Source organism: Ixodes scapularis, unplaced genomic scaffold (genome assembly GCF_016920785.2).
Source record: "Ixodes scapularis isolate PalLabHiFi unplaced genomic scaffold, ASM1692078v2 PGA_scaffold2__306_contigs__length_199485367, whole genome shotgun sequence".
Taxonomy (NCBI): domain Eukaryota; kingdom Metazoa; phylum Arthropoda; class Arachnida; order Ixodida; family Ixodidae; genus Ixodes; species Ixodes scapularis.
Window position 1 is genome coordinate 177,516,612 of NW_024609857.1, and position 18,998 is coordinate 177,535,609.

The 18,998-nt window shown below is 45.0% G+C and overlaps 1 protein-coding gene across 1 annotated transcript in view; it reads left to right on the plus strand.

Annotated features, from left to right (window-relative positions):
* Positions 1-8,754: 8,754 nt before the first annotated feature.
* Positions 8,755-18,998, plus strand: part of LOC115328082 (solute carrier family 41 member 1-like) — a 61,189-nt gene continuing 50,945 nt past the window's right edge. Inside the window, exons 1-3 of the mRNA XM_040498534.1 lie at positions 8,755-8,850; positions 15,064-15,208; positions 16,249-16,395. Coding sequence (XP_040354468.1) covers positions 8,755-8,850; positions 15,064-15,208; positions 16,249-16,395 — 388 coding nt within the window. The remainder of the gene's footprint in view (positions 8,851-15,063; positions 15,209-16,248; positions 16,396-18,998) is intronic.

Consider the following 18,998-nt stretch of genomic DNA (forward strand, 5'->3'; position numbering starts at 1 on the left):
AGTCAAGAGCTCAATTAAATTAGGAGGTAATAAGATAAGTGTATCCACGCTTGCCTTCATTGCAGCAGCACATAATGTTTCTGCCCAAAGGACTGAAGTGGAGCATTGACTTCTGTTGCGTTACCTTGCTACATATTTTGCGAGGAAGTCATTCCGCTCTGACGTCCCTTTTTGTTGCGCCGTTTACGGCAAGCCTTGCAGCGCCACTTTACACGTGCTTCACGTATCAGACAACACCAAAGACATATTTCACGTCTCTCTGGTGTTGGTTCGGGGCGGCGGAGAAAAGCTCACCGGAGAAAAGCTCACCGGAGATAAGCTCACCGGAGAAAAGCTCACCGCGAAACCGGCATATACGGAGAAAAGCTCACCGGCCTTTGAGCGGATGCGAAGAAAAGCTCCTCGATTTTTTTTTTTTTTAACTTAGCGGATTTTGCGTCAAACCTGGCAATTTAACACAATTCGCATTCGTCACTTTAATAAAAATATGTCCTTTTTTTTTTTAATATCCTTGAAGTTAATTGGGCATATTTACTAATTCCTCAAAAATTTGTAATCACCCTTTCTGTATTTAAATAAAGCCACAAGTATAAAATCAGAACATCGTACACCGGTAAAAAAGACAGCAATTTATCGACAGCTGACAGTACGCCGTGGGTAGCTCTGTCAGATAAAGAGGTTTGTTCTTTGCGAGTTAATATGAAGAGCGGTGTGTGAACCGTTTCAGCTCCGATTATTGCGTACTGCCTAATAGATAAGTAGGTGTTTGTTTATGTAATCAGTGTCCGCTACGCTGTTTTCTTTCTATTAATTTCACTAACAAACCTTTAGTTGCGAAAACAGCTTTGTCCTGTCGTGTTTGTTGCCTTCACTCAGTCGTCGCCATTTGAGCGGTTTTCATCATGTATAACGTTTACCAAATCGCCCTATTCGCTACCAGAAGACTACTTCTAGTATAGGTCACGAGTAACAACAATGCCAGTGTGCGGCTCTGAAGGTCATGGGTGACTCACCGTAGAAGGGGCACTATCACACAAAGGCAACGTGTGGATCGCCAGCACGAGAGGCTAGGAAACGTGCATGCCCGTGGAAGAAAGAAGCCTCGATATCCTACTGACTGTTTTATCCTATTTTCAAAGGTTAACAAAAGACTTAAGGAGAATTTCAGGCACCGCGTTGTTGCGCATGCACTTTCGGATATTCGGCATTTACAGTTGTGATTTTTAGGTTTTAGGCAGACATTATTAAAGTTTTCACGTTTTTCCTGTTCTTCAAGTTCATAAAGTTTTCAGTTGGGCTTTCGTTGCCTAGAGAGCAAGCCACAGAAACCACTCGCCCGCAGTTATTATTTTGGGAGCGGTATACCCAATAACCTTAACAAATATTACAAAATAATGAGATTTTCTTTTTTACAAAGCTGACGAATTTTAATAAAAATAAATTCATATTATTATAATATGAATTTCTTTCATTTAAATGGAAGAAAAGAATCGGTGAGCTTTTTTCCGCATACGCTCAATGGCCGGTGAGCTTTTCTCCGCATCCGCCGGTTTTTCGGTGAGCTTTTCTCCGGTGAGCTTATCTCCAGTGAGCTTTTCTCCGGTGAGCTTTTCTCCGGTGAGCTTTTCTCCGGTGAGCTTTTCTCCGGGATTCGTTGGTTCGCGGGCAACCTTTGAGGCGACCATAATATCGCTCAGCTCTGAACTCCGATCCTGCGTTCTGTGCCCAACATTGTACAACCCACGAACGCTGGGGAGACATTTAGGTTTGACGTTTACTTCAGGTATAGAGGGATCGATTGAGAAAATTAAACTCCGATTTTCTGCTGCATAGAGAAACTGCGCAATGCAAAAAGCTAAAAACTTCGCGGGAATGTTACGCTAGCAGTGGTAGGGAAATGCAAAATATTTATCACGTGATGTTTTCTCTTTAAAAACATTAAAAATATATTTTTTTCCTATGAGCTGACGCTTACATAGGCCTGATATTCATCACCCCGAAATTTGAGATTCTTGGCGCCTCCAGTATTTATGTCAGTAAAAAAACTTCCGAATTAAAAAAACATATATATTGGCTTTCTACTGGTAGATTTTTTTCGCCGAAATAAATGCTAGAAACGCCTACAATATAAAATTTCTGTTAGATGAATATGTGGCTTGGTTTGACGTCAGCTTATAGAGATATTTTTTCATATTTTTTTTACCTAGGTGACAATATATGTGCTTACACTTTCCTATTTTATCGCCACCGCTAGCGTCAAATTCTCAATAAGTTTCAGCTTTCTACGATTCGTGGCAGGCCAAAAACTTGGTTTCACTTTCTCGATCGATCGACGTACATATGGAGTACCCATTTGACAATGCTTTATGAAAGTCTAGTGAAACATTGTGGTACCCGAGGCGAAACCTAGCTCAACACCCAAAATAAAAACACTGACTTTTAAAACTCTAGTTAATCCTGTTATTGAACATGTGAAAATCGTAGGGGACGCTCATACTTTATCAAGTTGTCCTAAACTTGAAAAAATCCAGCCGCGAGCCTTCGCACAAGCCTAAAAACATCACTTCAGCATGTTTATTCTAAACAGATCGGCTCGTGACGGCTGCTTTAAATTCAGTTTCTTCTTAGGAGCAATCAAAGGGTGGAATGCAATACCGGATAGAGCTATGCCATGTGGACATGTAAATTTCTGAGTAATATATTTAATTAGATAGCGCAACACTACAAAAAATAGAAGGGTAACCGGACAAAAGCTCACCGGACAAAAGCTCACCGGACAGAAGCTCACCGGACAAAAGCTCACCGGACAAAAGCTCACCCGTTTTTTGACAGACCCGGACAAAAGCTCACCCGTTTTTTGACAGACCCGGGCAAAAGCTCACCTCGATTTCTTTTTTTTTTTTCCTACCCGGGCAAAACACGGGCTGAAATAAAGTGCGGACGCAATGGACATTGGACCATTTTTAGGCGAACTTGTACCTCATCCACCATTGAGTTGCGATTTTTTTAAAAATACTCCGAAAGAACGGGAGTTCGGCCTTTTGGAAAAGTACAAGACAGATGACCAATTTAAAAAAAAAAAATGTGCGGGATTTTAGATAGGCTCGGGTTCCTTCCACCACAGCTTGTTCCACAAGAACTAACCACCAGGGAACAGTCTACCGGTGACATCGCTACCTGCTGGACTATTTTGATTGCACGTATGTCAACGGCCGCTTCCCTTATGCTTCTGTTCCATCTGCGGCAGCACCTAGAGCGAATTCTTCCCTTCGCCTGACTCTGCGCCGACGGCGACCGGAGTTTCCCCCGGTACGGTGGAACATGTACGACACCACTCTTCAAGATAAAGACCGGATGAGCAACACCTGCAAAAGATAGAGTACCGGGTTCCAGAAGCTCGTCGGCCACGCCCATCTAAGCGTCTTGAGGCTGATTGAATGCCTGCAGCAAAATCAGGCGCTCGTTGCTACGGCATTGACAAAAGCACGGAGAGGTGAGCCCACCGTAAAGCGGGTGCGAAACATTACTCTGCACCTGCAGAATCGTCTTAGAAATATTCGCGAGGGCTTGCATGTACATCGAGATCTACCAAGACTGCTGGAGCTAGTGGGGGACTGCATTCGCTTCTAACCAATCGATAAATAAACTTGTTTCTACTGAAATCAACTAACCGTGCGCCTGTCAGATTTAATTTATCGTTCCCTTTTTGTGTCGCACGCATGCACCTAATGTCACATTCAATTGGGGCGCACCACGCCGCACCGCACTGCACCGACGGACGCGTCGCGTTCAGATGGTCGTGTCGGTGCGGCTGCACTACGTTCATTTGGGACTTGGTGCGGCGCACGACACCGGCGCGTTGCTGCACCAGCTGCACCGTCGAAAGGAGACCGTGCAGCTTCGCGCACTGCGGGCCGGCGCGGCCTTGAGCTACCGCTCTCCGCCTGCTTCGGCCCCTTCTTTCCCTCGCTTCGTCTTCCTCGTCTCGGTAAACATGGCGGCTCGGGAGACTTTCGCTAGATGGCGCGCGCCGCCGCCCCACTCGCGGCGGATTTTGTTCAATGGTCCACCCGTTTATACTTTGTCCTTGAAGTGACCGCGCCAAGCGCGTTGCACGGCGGAATGCTTCGTGTTCACTTGGTAGTGCGTCATACGCTGCACCCGCGCGGTGGCGCGGCCTTGGGGGCAGCATTTTCTCGGTGCTGCGTGCGCCCCAATTGAATGTGACATAAGTTGTCCGCACTCGTGTTAAGACCAACATGAAATTTTCTCGTGGTGAGCTTTTGTCCGGGTCTGTGAAAATATGGGTGAGCTTTTGTCCGGGTCTGTGAAAAGATGGGTGAGCTTTTATCCGGTGAGCTTTTGTCCGGTGAGCTTCTGTCCGGTGAGCTTTTGTCCGGGATTCAAATAGAAGAGGGAGGCAGACAAAGCGCTACAGTCAACTGACGTTTAATGCTACAGGAAGAGAAAGATAACAAAAGACGTGAAGACTGCTACCAAATACGATATAGCTTCGCCAGTACTGGAAACTAAACTCCTCCGAAAACCTATGGTAGCGGCGACGAACGTGACAGTGGCGCCTCTTGCAGACTTGGCGTCACAGAAGCAGACGACGCAATGGAAAAGTATAGGCTCTGCGACGTCCTCGAGCTTTGCGAGCCCCGTTTCTTCACCCCAACAGCTGAAACAATTCATTACGGTCAACCCGTTTGCAAAGCGGAATCCACTGATTGCTACTGCAACGACAAACAAATAACAGCGCGCGCATAAACGGAGATAGAGCAGTTTATTTAGAGGTCTCAAACGCCACTCAGGGGGATTCCACGTGTTTGAAGCGCATCCGGGAAGCGGGAAAAAAGCGTTTAGCCACTCGTACTACGTCGTAAGAGGTTACTGTTTATCCGTTACAAATTGCGTTGTCACAATTTCTTACCTGAATAGGTGATTATTATAATCGTGCGCAAACAATATGTTAAAATTACCAGAGCAAATGTACCAGTCTCTACGGCATTACAAAAAAACAAAAGTAACAAGAAAAATGACCGTTCAAAAACTTTCTTATTTTTGCAGGAAATATGGGGTTCCCATCTCAAACGAAAATAAAAAGAAATGTAGAACAGTAGCGAACAGCGGCCGGCGATTGCAAAGAAGAAGTTAGCAGACGATACAAAAATACAAATCACCCAGCCAAGACCTCCTTCAACGACTCCGATAGCACGGGACGTCGGTTGAAAATTAGCAGGGGGTGGTCGCCCTCGGTATTGAGTCCAAAACAAGCAAAGCGGAAGCAACACGACGAAACTAAAAAAAAAAAAAAAAAAAGATTTACTTTTTTTTTTTTTTTTCAGCTGCACGTTACACGTTTATTTGCTTTTGCGGCGTTGGGAGGAACTAAGAACAAAAGAGGTGCAATCTGCTACGTGCTAGCAGTGTGTGACCTTTTCTGCTTTTGCTTTTCTTTTCTCAGTGACTTTGGTAGGTTGTTTGTTTGCTCGCTTGGCGCAGCAGTTCAAAAGTACATTCCAGTACTTGTTGGCGTACATGTCTAGGCAATCCTTGCACATCGTGCTTTTGTTTTGAGTGTCGATCAGCGGCCCCAAGTGCGTTTTCAGCTGAATTGTTTTTTGGTGAAATATTCGTATGTTGAGGCGTCAGCGGTGATTTAGAAGCCAGACTTGGATAGCTGTTTCAGTTTAATTCGAAGTAACTTAATTACTCACGTTTGTTCGGTCTTCGGGAAGCGGAAGAACGATTTTCCACCACATCAGAAAAACTGGTTTTCGCAGTGGAGATGGCAGGCACATGGCACGACTGCCATCTCCAAGTATGGGCTTATCTATGCCCGAAGGCGGCCGGTTGATCAACCAACAATGACTCATAGCAGACGTGACCGCGTACTCAAATAAAATCCAAATACAAATGTATAACGAGCTTACACTTCTTAATATATTTATGAAGTATCAAAAAGTACAAATGAAGATTTCGGATCAGAAACTCAATCGAAATCGAACATAGGAGGTTATCATAGACGATAGTGGAAAAACAACAACAAAGTTGCAGACGGCCTTCCAAATGTCCAGGCATAGCGTAGAAGACGAACCGGTGGTAGTAAGCGACGAAGCGAAGGAAAGAAAGTAAAACCTAAGCCAAACAAGGGAAAGCAAAATACGCGATGGTTCGAACGTCAAGTAAGCACAAGAAAGAAAAAAGCAAACAAAAACATAAACGCAGGAGGAAGAAAGACCGCGGCGGCGTAGCGTCGCCTCAAACATAAAAAGAAAGTAGACTTTGAAAAATGGAAGGAGGTGCACGACCGTCCATCGGGTGTTCTTTTTTGTAACTCCGCTTTTATTAGTTTCAGTAATAGCGTCAGATTTGCATATGCACAATCGTCTTTTACCAGGGCATACTGACGTCGCAGGAAGGTACGTGGTTCGAAATTGCTTTTTGCTTCTTCATCCAGAGACGATCGGGATATAGCTAGCTCGCCTATTCAACGAAACGGTTTTAAGCAACACAATCATGAGAAATTGGAATTGCAACAACAAAAAGAACTGGTCGGTATGCACAGTAAAGTTGAATTGTAGCAACGTTCTAAAACATTTTTTTATATTGCCCTTTTCAAAGAAACAGGGCGAAGGTACATTCGTGTCTTGCGTGGCAGACATAAGTTCTGAGTCTTCGGACGGAATGTTTTCTTCGGGAGAGCCCGAAAATTGTACCCTACAAGCTGTAACATTCTCCCCTCGCGAAGAAAATGTCCTTGACTCATGAGGTGGAACCAACTTTTTAACACTCTCGCCTTCTAAAAGTAATTTTCTCGAGGTATCACAACAAAGCTTCCTTATTTGTCAGACACTAGTATGTTTAAGTCGTTCGCTTGGAAGCAATCAACTAAACGTGTAATTACGATCTTCGTTTCACTAACAGGACCAGTTTTTGCCAGCATGTCTACACAGTCTTCGATATATCGGGGTCTGTCAACTTCTTGGGCCTTAACCGACATGTCGTGGATATCCGACAATAGCTGTACTCTCTGTCTGTTTGCAACCACGCAAAAAAAAAAATGGGACCTTTCTTTTGTATCATGTTTAGTTCTACTGGGTTAAAAACGTCTCCCAATGTGTGATATGAAGCCCAAATATACTTAGTCGCCGTACTTGCAGTGTCCAGAAAGACCCTGTATCTTGCAGTGTCTGAGAAGGCCCTGTATCTGTACTGCCTTCGTTTTCGACTTTTCTTTGCTGTCTTGCGCTATCTAATTTATAATATGTTGTACCAACTAGCCCAGCAGATGATCTTGATATCCATTTTTATAAATGCATCGCACAGATTGTTTGACATGCCTACTATTTATTGGGATTTGAATTGATATAATTTGTTGGTCTAGATGTTACTTTTTTGTGTGCAATGCTTTCTTCCTTTTAAACACGCTATGATTATTCATGGCATAATGGCGTTTCTCAATAGGCGACTGCTTTATTTGTAACAGCCTTCACGGACTGACAGTATGAATAAGATGAATTAAACGAAAGCGACGAGCTTGAGTGCCAGCGTTGAACTGCGACTTTGAACTTATCTTTTCTATTGTGCGTAATACACTGGGTGAATCAAGCGAATAAATATACAATGATCTTAAAATAAAAGATAACATTTGCAGCCCAACGTCCACTGCGTACGGGACACTGAAGTTAATCGAGTGATCATTGGCGTGCGCACCGGACAGCATTGGTCAGAACTCGGGGCCTCGATATGAAAATTTGCACTCTGCTTTTATATGTTGTTTTCACCAGTTCGGGCCTTCTCAAGAACCCGTGGTTGATTTGCTCTATTCTCTGTCCACTCTTAAGCGCGAGTGAAGCCATGACAAAAAAGCGAGCACCTAGTTTTTGTTGTAATAAGCATTGAACATAAAAGAAGCTTCTCCTTCAATCCATTTCAACGTAGCACGATAATCATACCTTATTGTTACCCTTATTAGTATGAAATATTGAGTATAAACAGTATTCAGTGTAAGTTTAATTGATATTCATGAGGTTTCCGACCTAACAATTTGAACCACATTTTTTTTAATACGCGGGCTTTACCTTTTCCAGCATGCTGTTCAGTAATTGCAAATTCAAAATTGTTATTGATAAAATGGCATATGAAATTGATGTCAAGAGAAACATGTGAATTTTCATGCGCTTTCTAGTAACGTGACGCCAGATGATGTAGAACTTGCATGTCGAGCAGGCAGTTTAGAAACACGGTACGTCGCGAATGATTGTTTCGTTCTTCTGGAATGAGTTTTTAGATCATTTATCTTACGCCATAAACATCTTGCAACCCGTTGAGAACAATTTCCGCAGCGGAGATACTAATACCTCCCGTAACTTTTTAAATGCTGGCAGTAGTGCCTTTCACAAAAAAAAAATCAAATTAAAAAAAAAAAAGTTCCGCTGAAAAGAGTAGTATGCGATAATATTTGGGTTAATAGTTCAACCGTCTTTATGGATGTGTTGAACCAATTTTAATGCAAATCAACAACAATACAACTTTCACCGGATTTATTTAAAAGAACCATGATGTGTGTTAAAAGGGAGACTTAAACACATTTCATGTTTCTTCTATATATAGGCGAGAGACGTGCACAAATATTTTTGCAATTTACGAGTTTTTTATTAAAGAGGTGAAAAAGTAAAGTCAACCTGTCATTTAAGATTTAACTTAACCGGCCGCTTTTCTTTTATTATACGTATATTCTTTGAAGAGATGACTATAACAAGGTTTCTGCAGGCTAATCTGGGCAACCTGAATCGTCTTTCGGACCAGCTGCCCATGATCTTCGCTAACATGGCCCTTCTTCAGGTAGGCGGGGCACCCCATATCTACTCAGTCTTTACAATACTCAAGGTAGTCGATCCAATAAGTACAGTCCCGGTGAGTACCCAGCAGGTATCCTGGCGAAGCGGGTCGTACACTGCGCGGCACTCTTAGCACCAAAAACGACTTAGTCTCTTCCTGGCATTTTAATTAGAAAGGTTCCTAGCGGGCATCCAAATTTCCCATCTATATGTTAGTACCCCAACCGAGCACTTTCCATCCATCACTATATCAGTTTTCATAACAGTCAAACAAACCTGAAGAAAAAAAATTGACGATGGCTGTTCACGCTAGCAGTATCTCGGAGTGCGCGTAATATATCTATCGAGTGAAATTTAAGCGCTCCATCCAGGCGTGGTAGTTGAAGTAAAAGCCACAGGCGGTTAAATATTGCTGGTACAATCAGGGTGCTTAAAGTGTTTTCACCTGTCTATAGTAACTTCATTTTCTTATTTACACGGCGTTTTTTTTGTTTGTTTTTTTGTTTTTAAGGCGAAAGCTTTAAAAAAAACATTACGCGGAAAGGCGTCGGTGTTGTCCCCAGAAGATGGCCATAAAAAAAAAAAACCTATTATTATAAGTATTTGACACCGGTTATCACGCAATACCAGCAAAAAATTGGCAGGGACACTTAAATGTGTTTACGTGTAGGAATGCGAAAGCATTCGTACACGCAGCCCGCCACGTCTTCCTTTCGCACACGGCGCTCCGGCGGTGACATCACGCTCTCCCACTGCGCAGGCGCGGCGTACCCCGCTGGCTTCATGACAAAGCATCAGAGTTGCTGTGCTTTTCGTTGCGTTTTATTTCTGAGGTGCGTGCTTAAATTTAGGTGCCGCTTCGCTCAGCCAAATATTTAGGTGCTCAGCCAATGGGACTTTTAGATGCCGTTTTTCGCTGCTACAGACAACGCCGGCTTTTCTCCATGGGACAGTTAACGCTTTCACATTATTACGTCATCGAACACGCGCAGCTCAAGGCCAAAGCTGACGCACCTCAGAAATAAAGCACAGAGGAAAGCGCAGCAACGCAGATGCTTCGTCACGGAAGCCGCGATGCCGGAGGGTTCGCCGCGCCTGCGCAGTGGAGGAGCGTGATGTCACCGCTGCCTCCGGCGCCTCAGTTGCGCTTCGGACTTCACCTGTGCTCGTTGCGTGCTTTGTGCTATTGGCTGTGAGGTGACTGTGTCTACATCTACGGCATCGACATCGGCAGCAGCGTGTACACCTACGGCAGCACACCAAATACAATACCGGAAGAAACAACTTTAATACGTGTCAAAACATTACTCGTAAACGTTTCACCAGCGGGACTATAATGCTTTCGCATTCCTACACGTAAGTGTCTATAGTGTCTTCGCCCTGTTTTTTGTTCCATCTTTGCTGAGTGACAGTCAAATAGGTTCAGGCGATTTCAGAGCATATTCCCGTGATCGTATGTTGTCGGCTAACCCGCTACAAAGAAGGACACCATTTTAAAAAAGAACAACATTGCGGTTTCCAATCAACACAGTAAGTATAACAACAATCGTCTCCCTCACAAACACTCCACCACCTCAGTAAAGCACGTTAAAGTTGTGAGACACGTAAAGTCTTTGCCGGACAAGGGAATCAACTCATCTATTGGCCATGCGCGCTGTCGTAAGCGACGATGAAAGCGACGACTGGTTTTTTCGTGTAAAGTGTAACAGTGAGAAAAATGTAATATAGTAACCGTGCATGCGACCTGGTGAATGTTAACCAGGAGATGTCTCCGGGTATGGCTTTAGTAAGAAGATATGTGGACGACATCATAGTACGCACGGCAACGGATAGTCTAATGGCGAATTCGAGTGGCCAGTGGTCGGCAACTTATTTTGCCGGAAAACCGGCGAATAGCGATCGCGTGGTCAGTTTCCGGCCGGCACGCAAGAGTTCGTGTGGGGGTTCTCCGGCAAGCACCGGCAACCTACCGGCGCTTTTTCCGCCCGAGCTCCAAGCGGCCGGGTGAGCAAGCGCCAGACTGTATCCGCTGTCGTCACTTCCGAAATGGAAGAGAAGGTCAGTGACAAAAAAAAAATGAACAAAGAGAGGCGGGTGCTGAGGGTCACCTGGTGTGCCGCCGGTGCATTTCTAAATTGCCGGTTTCGCCGGCTCGGTATCGCCGGCGATTGACTATCCCAATTAGCCATAACAGGCAGTCTGGAACGTGAGATAAGATCAGCAGCTCCGGAATTGAAGTTTACCACAGAAAAACCTGAGAGAAAAGTCCTGAAGTTCCTGAACTTAATGTATTCATGTGAATCAAGGGTTATGTCGGGAATACGGAAATGAAAGTTCTAAACCGGTGTTGCCAAGGATTAGCTGTCATTCTAAAACCGTACAAGCTGGGGTTGTAAAGTCGTTGGTCCGAAACGCCTCAGACAGATGTGTTCATATTGTCACGAATTCGGTTGAAAGACAGTGCAAAATGTTGAGCAGTGTAGGGTACCAAGACAGCTTTATCTAATGGCAGTTAGAAATGGTTATCAAAGGAAGGAGAGAAACGGAGCAAGGTGAAAGGACCAGATTAGCTGTGATCCCATATTTTCATGAAATTCCTCACAACTTGAAGGCATGTGCGAAAAAGGTAGGAGTAGAGACAGTCTTTAGCTCGGATTTTAAACTCAGTAGGTTGACGCCAATTCAAACGGGTGTGAATAACTGCAAAAAGAACCATCGGGAAAAATCAGTAAATTGCGAGAATGGTGTTGTGCATGAGATACCACTGGAATATGGGTTTAAGTATGCAGGCCAGACGTCACGTTGCATCAACGACAGATTAAGTTAACACAAAAGAAACGTGAAAAACAATGCCCCGAACGCAAAAATCGTAAAACATGCACTCTAAGAAATGCCTGGGCGTCTACTTACCCCCAAAACATTCGAAGAGCCAATGTGTGCGCTCTACGAAATCAGCTCAGCGAATGATGAGGCGGAACATCCGTTTCGACCTCAAAATGAAGTCTGCGCTGCGGCATCACGCAATGCAAAGCGTCATGCTTGCATTGCGTAATGTCACGGCGCAGACTTAATTTTGAAACCTAAACGGATGTTCCGTCTCATCATTCGCTGAGCTCATTTCGTAGATCGCAGACGTTGGCACTCTGAGTGTTTTGCGGGTAGGTAGACGCCCAGGCATTTCTTAGACTGTGTCCACGGATGTAGCAACTGAACTTCGATTTGGGTGAAAACAGAAATCATTCACAAGGAGAGGAATGATGCAAAAGGAATAGTAAGGGAGACGGTGCGGATAAAATCTCTAGGTAATTGTATAAGGCAGGTTTCGTTACAGTTCGGTAAAAATTCCAAAAGCTTTTTAAAGATATTATTTTTTTCCTTGGGACGGGATGTGTGTATTGCTTATCTTTGCCCCGCCTTCCAGGTTCAGTGTGTGTCATCCCTTCGTTGCTGGCATAGAATTAATTTTTTTTGTCTTTTTTTTTTTTCAGTGGAGCGGGCATCGTTTTTTGTGTGAGCCTTGGTTAAGATAGAATAGGTACTGATATTTTTGTTAATTTTGGGAGGAGATTGTGGAGTTATCTTTGCGAGTCAGCCTGAAGGCCGTTCATAGTACTACTTCGTGTATTAGAGGGTTTGGCGCTTGTACTGATTAGAGGTTGCCCCTTTGTGTTGGTGGTGGCTGATTGTGGTCTATATTAGGAGGCGGACTAAATAAACCTCGTAGCTGAGTCAGAGACGTCGTCCTGTCGTTTTCTGTTCCTTCGGCTGATATATTCATTTCTGCCCCAGTCTCAGGTTTATTCAACATTTCAAAATGTTATTCGTCTTTTTCGCTAAATTTAGCGAATAGGTTAGACACAAAACGCGTTTTCTGAGTATTGGCCTTTAAGACAAGTTTACGACCCCGAAAAAGGCAAAAGTGGTCTAAAGTCGCTAAGAAGCATACACACCGATACACATCTGAAGGATTGGATGCGCCAAAAACTCAGAGGCTTAGACAGATTCACGAAGCAATCTACGCCTCTCAACTTTCTGCGAAGAATGAAGGTAAGCATACATTTCCTACAAAAGTATTATCAGATAGCACATTCTGTTTAAAACAAATAGGCATACTAAGTCTCCTGGAGCGTTATCGTGGTTGCGGGCTATCAACCCCTTCGTTTTGACCAAACCATAAGATGCGGGGAAGCAGAAAAATCTGCGTATGTCGTAACGACTTGTCGGATGGCTTTCGTGTTTTCTCGCCTTTAGTCGCATTTTCGGCAAAAAACGGCCTTGACATTCAAATTCACGAGACAAAAATACTCTAGTATTCAACTCTAACCCGTTCTTTTCAAGAACCTCTTAAGCTAACATTTTTGTGAAAAATCTGAGACTGGAGCATTGACAGACGACCATAAGGAAGAGAAGGAGAACGACTCTTTAGCTACCCGTTAAGAAAAAATAACCAGATTTTCGGATTTAAGAACATCATTTAAATTTTATTTAGCCACTGCCCGAAAAAATAAAATCGCCCATTTTCCCAGCTATCGTGCCAAAAGGCGGCGGTAACAAAAATTGTTATGCAGCGTTGAAATCGATGCGATGGCGGGACCGCCGCTTTTGGCGCCGCGGAAATTCCGACACCGTAACTCCAGGAATGAGATGTGCGCGGAGCGCAAGTTCGTCTGCTCTTTGCGCAGGCGTTAGACGGACGTCAGAACGTCGAGCTCTGATTGGCTCCAATGAAGCTATAGTTGGTATACCGCAATGCTATCTGCCTGGAGACATACCCCCTATCCTTCCAATCGGAGCGAATCAGAGATCGGCGTTCTGACGTCACAGCAACCTCCGCTCAAGAAGCAGGCGAAATTGCGCTCAACATAAAGAACGTCTATGAAATAGAAGCGCCGAGCTGCGACTTTTTTGCGCACAACCCTATCCTGAAAGAGCAAAAAAAAATACGAGGAAATTAAAACAGAATAACGCGCGAAGTCGGCTTTAATGCTAAAAGCCCGGAGCTCGTTTGCTTATAGCGTGATTAGATTCCGTCGTTGGCGTCGTTCTATGTTTGATTGCGTGGTGAGACTCGCGGGGGTAACTCGAATGTACTCGAGTAAGGCGTCGCGTAACTTAGATTTACTGTGTAGCGCGGAAAAAAGACGACGTGACAAGCACGCGAGAGGAATGTTCGAGCTCATCCTCGGCCAATGTTACTAGATTAGCTCAGTTTCGTAACTGCCCATAGCCGCTGCTTCGACGAAAGAAAGAAAGATTAGTACCCACCTTTCCCCACACAGCCTGCCTCCCGTCGTTCGATGGGCCAGTGTTTTGATATCCGCTAGTATAACAACTGCGGTGTACTCAATACAATACATATATGCTGAAGCACAGCATCTAGATAGCACTTCACCATACACTATGAGAGACACTGTTTTAAAACCAAAATCAAATGGCGCTTCAAATGGCGGGAGGCGAAGTGAACACTCTCAAGAAAAAAGGGTGTCAGATGGTGTATTCTTACACCCTTTGTCCCATATAATACACCCCAGAATTTCAATTCAACGTACAGTGCCCTACAGTCGAACATTGGGCCCGAAACTTTACGAGGGGCTTGATAGCCGTGTGGTACAACATTTTAAATAGCTAAAGTACGTATCAAAGACCACATAAAGAAAACACCGAGCTTTTACAGTAGGGCCAAGAAAACCCGAATTATTTTTTTCGTGTTCACTAAAACGTACATTAGCTATTTTAATAAGTTGTACCACACGGCTTTCAAGCCCCTCGTAAAATTTCGGGCCCAATGTTCGACTGTAGGGCACTGTACGTTGAATTGAAATTCTGGGGTGTATTATATGGGACAAAGGGTGTAAGACTACACCCTTTGACACCCTTTTTTCTTGAGAGTGAAGGAATGAGGGGAATGTCGACCCCCCCCCCCCCCCCCCCCCCAAATTCCCTTCACCCATCCGCTGGTATTTCATATCTCAGCTCACCTAGTTACGTTGTTCTTGGACGATTCTCTTTTTGGGTACCCGCCAACAACACAAGGACGACAACAAGAACTGACAAACGCTGCGTTTGGCTAGGGTAGCGTAGAAGGACTGTTCAAGTTGCATGTGACTACGCATATCAAACTCCTAAAGTTGTAGCTTGAGAAGTGTGCTCTTCCGAAAAGCAAGCATTGCCTCCGTTTGTGCTGCCTATAACATTGGCGTTTGCACGTTGCCCCCAGTGCCAGTCGACGGTGGCCACCCTGGTTGCCTGCCTCCTGGCCATCTTCAAGGGCTTGGCGTTCAACGAGGACTTCGAGCTGAGCAACGTTGCCTTCCTGGTAGCTGGAGCCCTGGCAGCCATTAACCTGGCCACTTTGTTGCTCAGTAGGTAGGCCGAGAGCCGCCGTATACACGTCCACTCCAGCTCTTAACTGTGGACACTTGCATTCCTCCAACATTTGTTCATAGAATGAGTCTTCAATATTACTGAGACACAAATGCATATATTTACCCAATTTGTCCCCGAAAGTTTCTCTCTGTATGTAGTATGGTATCCATATTTAGCGGGTCTATATTAACGAGACATGACTGTATATGCAACATTCAATGACCAGGCGGCACCAACAGAGTAAAAGCCCTCGTGTGTACCCTGGTTCAGCGTAACTTGTCAGAATACAAATGCCCTGTATGGGCTCCCGGAGGGTTCGCAATACGCTTCGCAGTACGTGTCCGGTAACGCTTGATGCGAAGTATTGCGTTGAGAGTAAAAGCGCACCCCGCGGAACGTTGTCACACGTCTTACTCGGGTGCCCTGTTTGGCAATCAAGGCCGTAGCTTTCGCTCTATTGCCAAGGAATACGCCCAGGCCTTCCTGGTATATAGACTATTTCTGAACATTGGGACCCACCGCACCTCTTATGTTACTTTGCGTCACGGTTACTTCAGTACTGAACAAAAGAAACAGCACTCGGTAACCTATGCGATGGTCCGCATGGATGTAGATTTTAGCATAGTTATCGCGAAAAGTACATTCCGGCAGGTTTCAAGATATAATATAATACTGCATTACAACACACACAAGCGCCACACAACGCGACTACAACAGAGTGACATATACATAGTGTTTTTGTGTCATCTCCAACAACGAAACACATCACCGAAGAAGGCATTTCCCTACAATAAATCTGCGAGGATGGTTCTTTTAACACGGCCATCTGATATGAGAGTAAGACAATTGAGCAGCTTGACTGTTTTCGGGAATTATTGATACTTATCTATAGAAGAGTTCAATCTAGCAGCACTCAAAATATGCACAAACCGAGCAGTATGCCTGTATGCGGGGATACATCTTATTCTAAAATGGTTTTAGCTGCCTTCTCATCCTTTATGCTATAAAAAAATACGAAGCCTTTGACAAATTCCAGGCAGCATCATGTCTGCGGTGGTGATCTTGAGCAAGAAGTACGAGAAGAACCCGGAAAACATCGCGCCAGCCATCGCCGCCTCCTTCGGCGACCTAACCACTCTCGCTCTGCTCGCCACCAGCGTAGTGCTGCTCCAGGATCACCGAGGTAATCCCTGGTGGTCAATTCGTCTGGGCCCGCATCGCACCGGTCCAGTGCGGTTCGTGGTACAGGGAAGGCTAAAGGGGAGAGGGGAGCTTCCTTCTCTTTCCGCCAGCCTTCCGTGCACTAAAGTGGAAAGAGTTTATTGTACTGGACGGGTGTGGTGTGCCCCAGACGAATAGGCTATATGTTCGCCGGTAGCGCTTGCACCGGGCTCCTTTTTGTGTCGCATTGGCGATTCTCATCACGTGTTGTCAAAACCCAACTTAAAAAAAAAAAGATTCAAATTTGTACAGCTGCAAGTTGATGGACTCGTTTAGGTCATGTGGGTTTAGGGGATCGGGTATTCTTTTAATACGAATATTCGCTTGATACGTGTAACCGTTCAATAGCAGCACCCGTTTGATACGGCATTTGTTTGGTACGAACGAAAGTTCGATAGAAGTTCATAAAGGCTGTTGTACCAGACGGCACCCGTCTGATACGACACCCTTTTTGTACAGCCACCGGGTACTCAGGCGAATCTTACGCTACCATCAAATGGATACCTTCTGAAACTGGTCGACTCAGCAAACGCAAATAACAAGCCCTTGAAATTTTCTTCCACAGACTAATTTCATTACAATAGCTCGCTTATGAGAATGCACTGCAGTATCCGTTCTTTCTACCTTGATAATCCTGCATACGCAAAAATTAAAAAAAAAAAGTTGAAGTGAACAATCCATACATCTGTATATGCGCTATATTGCGCAAGTTTGGTTCTCGGAGCCAATTCGCCACGAAGAGGAGTGGCGTTGTTTTTGTTTCAACTGAAGTGTTTGAATGAAATAAGAGGGAGCCAGGCGAAAAGGCCGACCGCGTAACAGCAACCCCGCAGCAGATCACGTTAACCGCTACGACAGGTTTGAATGCTTTCTGCGCCCGCTGTACGCAACTCTCGAAAGTAATTACATGGACCGTAATAACTGTATGTGTGTGGTTGGGGTGAGGGGGACACGCGGTGTCATTTGCTTCGATAACTTGCAATAAACAAAACGCTGCTGTTTCACCTTACGTAGAACCGCTTTCTACCTTTCAAGCCATCGGAGCAAATCCAAAGCCGTCTGAGTGTCACGTACGGACCTCATAAAGTAAACAACGAGGCTTAGTCGCGTGATACGCCTACACCGCTGATTGACTAAGATGGCTCGTAGCGTCTGCTGTGGTTCATCAGAAGGGAAAGCGGAGCATAGTTACGACAAAGGGGAGATACGTCTTGCAGCAGTTTCCCGAGAGCCTGGTTGGAAGTGGTTTGTAGAGGGCATCGTTCAGACGTCCGAACGGCGTTTAGTCTCAGCAAAATTTCTCCGAGAGCGGGATCGCTCTCTCTCTCTCTTTCTCTTATCTGGTGGCGAAGCAACAGTATAACGAAACTGCTAACCGGTTTGATAGAAGTGCTCACCGGTTTGACCAAACCGGTGAGCAGTTTCAGACCGATTTGCCACACCGCTGTGCGGTGTGCATGGATCAGTATACCGCTACGCTTAATCCTGCGAACAGTTGGACTGAACTGCAAAGCAGCTTGACCAAACCAGTGAGCAGCTTGAAACCGGTCAGCCACGCCCGTACGGCCTTTATGCGATGTAAAGAGGTTCGCATACAGCTACGCTCGAGCATGTTGACAACGTGACTAGGCCTGTGAGCAGTGTGAACAAACCGGTGAGCTGTTTGAGTAAACCGGTGAGGCAGTATTGTTATACCGCTAAACAAATGTTCGAACCAATTGCCGAACAGGCAACAATATGGCCCTGTTGCAATTTCAAACTTTTTTTTGTCGGCAAAGACTTACATTTTTGGCTTCGCCTTTAGACCACTAGGCTCTGAAAATATTTGATACGCTCGAGAAAGCAGGCAAGCGAACTTGCCGCCAAAGCTTTCTGCTCGAGCCACTGGGTGCCGTCGATTTCGCTGGAGTCGCCAATAAACCCCTCTGCGCCCAGATGGAGGTTCCGTCCACCGTTAGATGTCCGTTTGCACTACTCAGTTTAAGGGTGTACCTTGAGCCATGGAAAGAGCTTAAAGTATATTGATATAAAAGAAACAACATATTTTTTACCTACATTGGATGCACTTTTTTTTAAATTCTCTAAAAAGAAGATTGTACGAGAAAAATACTCGCGCTGCTATACACTATTTAGGTGGAGGTGCCGACCCCCTCTATAGGCCCCGCCACAGAACGGTCGCTTCGCCCATTACTACGAAACTCGCCTGGCTGCTCCGTTTGAACACGCTCGCAAGCCTACTGCCGATCCCTGTCGTGACGTCCGGGGCGTCACCTCTGCGTCTGACTCTGACGCTGTCTGCTAGTCGTGCATGTAGGCGCGCGGCAGCGTATGAGGTTGCCTCATAGGACGCACTCGACTACCTCCTTCAACGCAAACGGGACCATGAAGGCGACGCTTTAGCGTTCCATGCTGCACGAGCCACGGTCCAATGCAAGTGTCTGTCGGCATCTGTTAATGAGCACTAAAAATCATCCCGAAAAACTAAAAAAAAAAGCAATTGCAAGAAAATAAATAAGCAGATCTTTCAAGTTTTATGTTGAAAGATCTGCATAAAGATTAGACCCT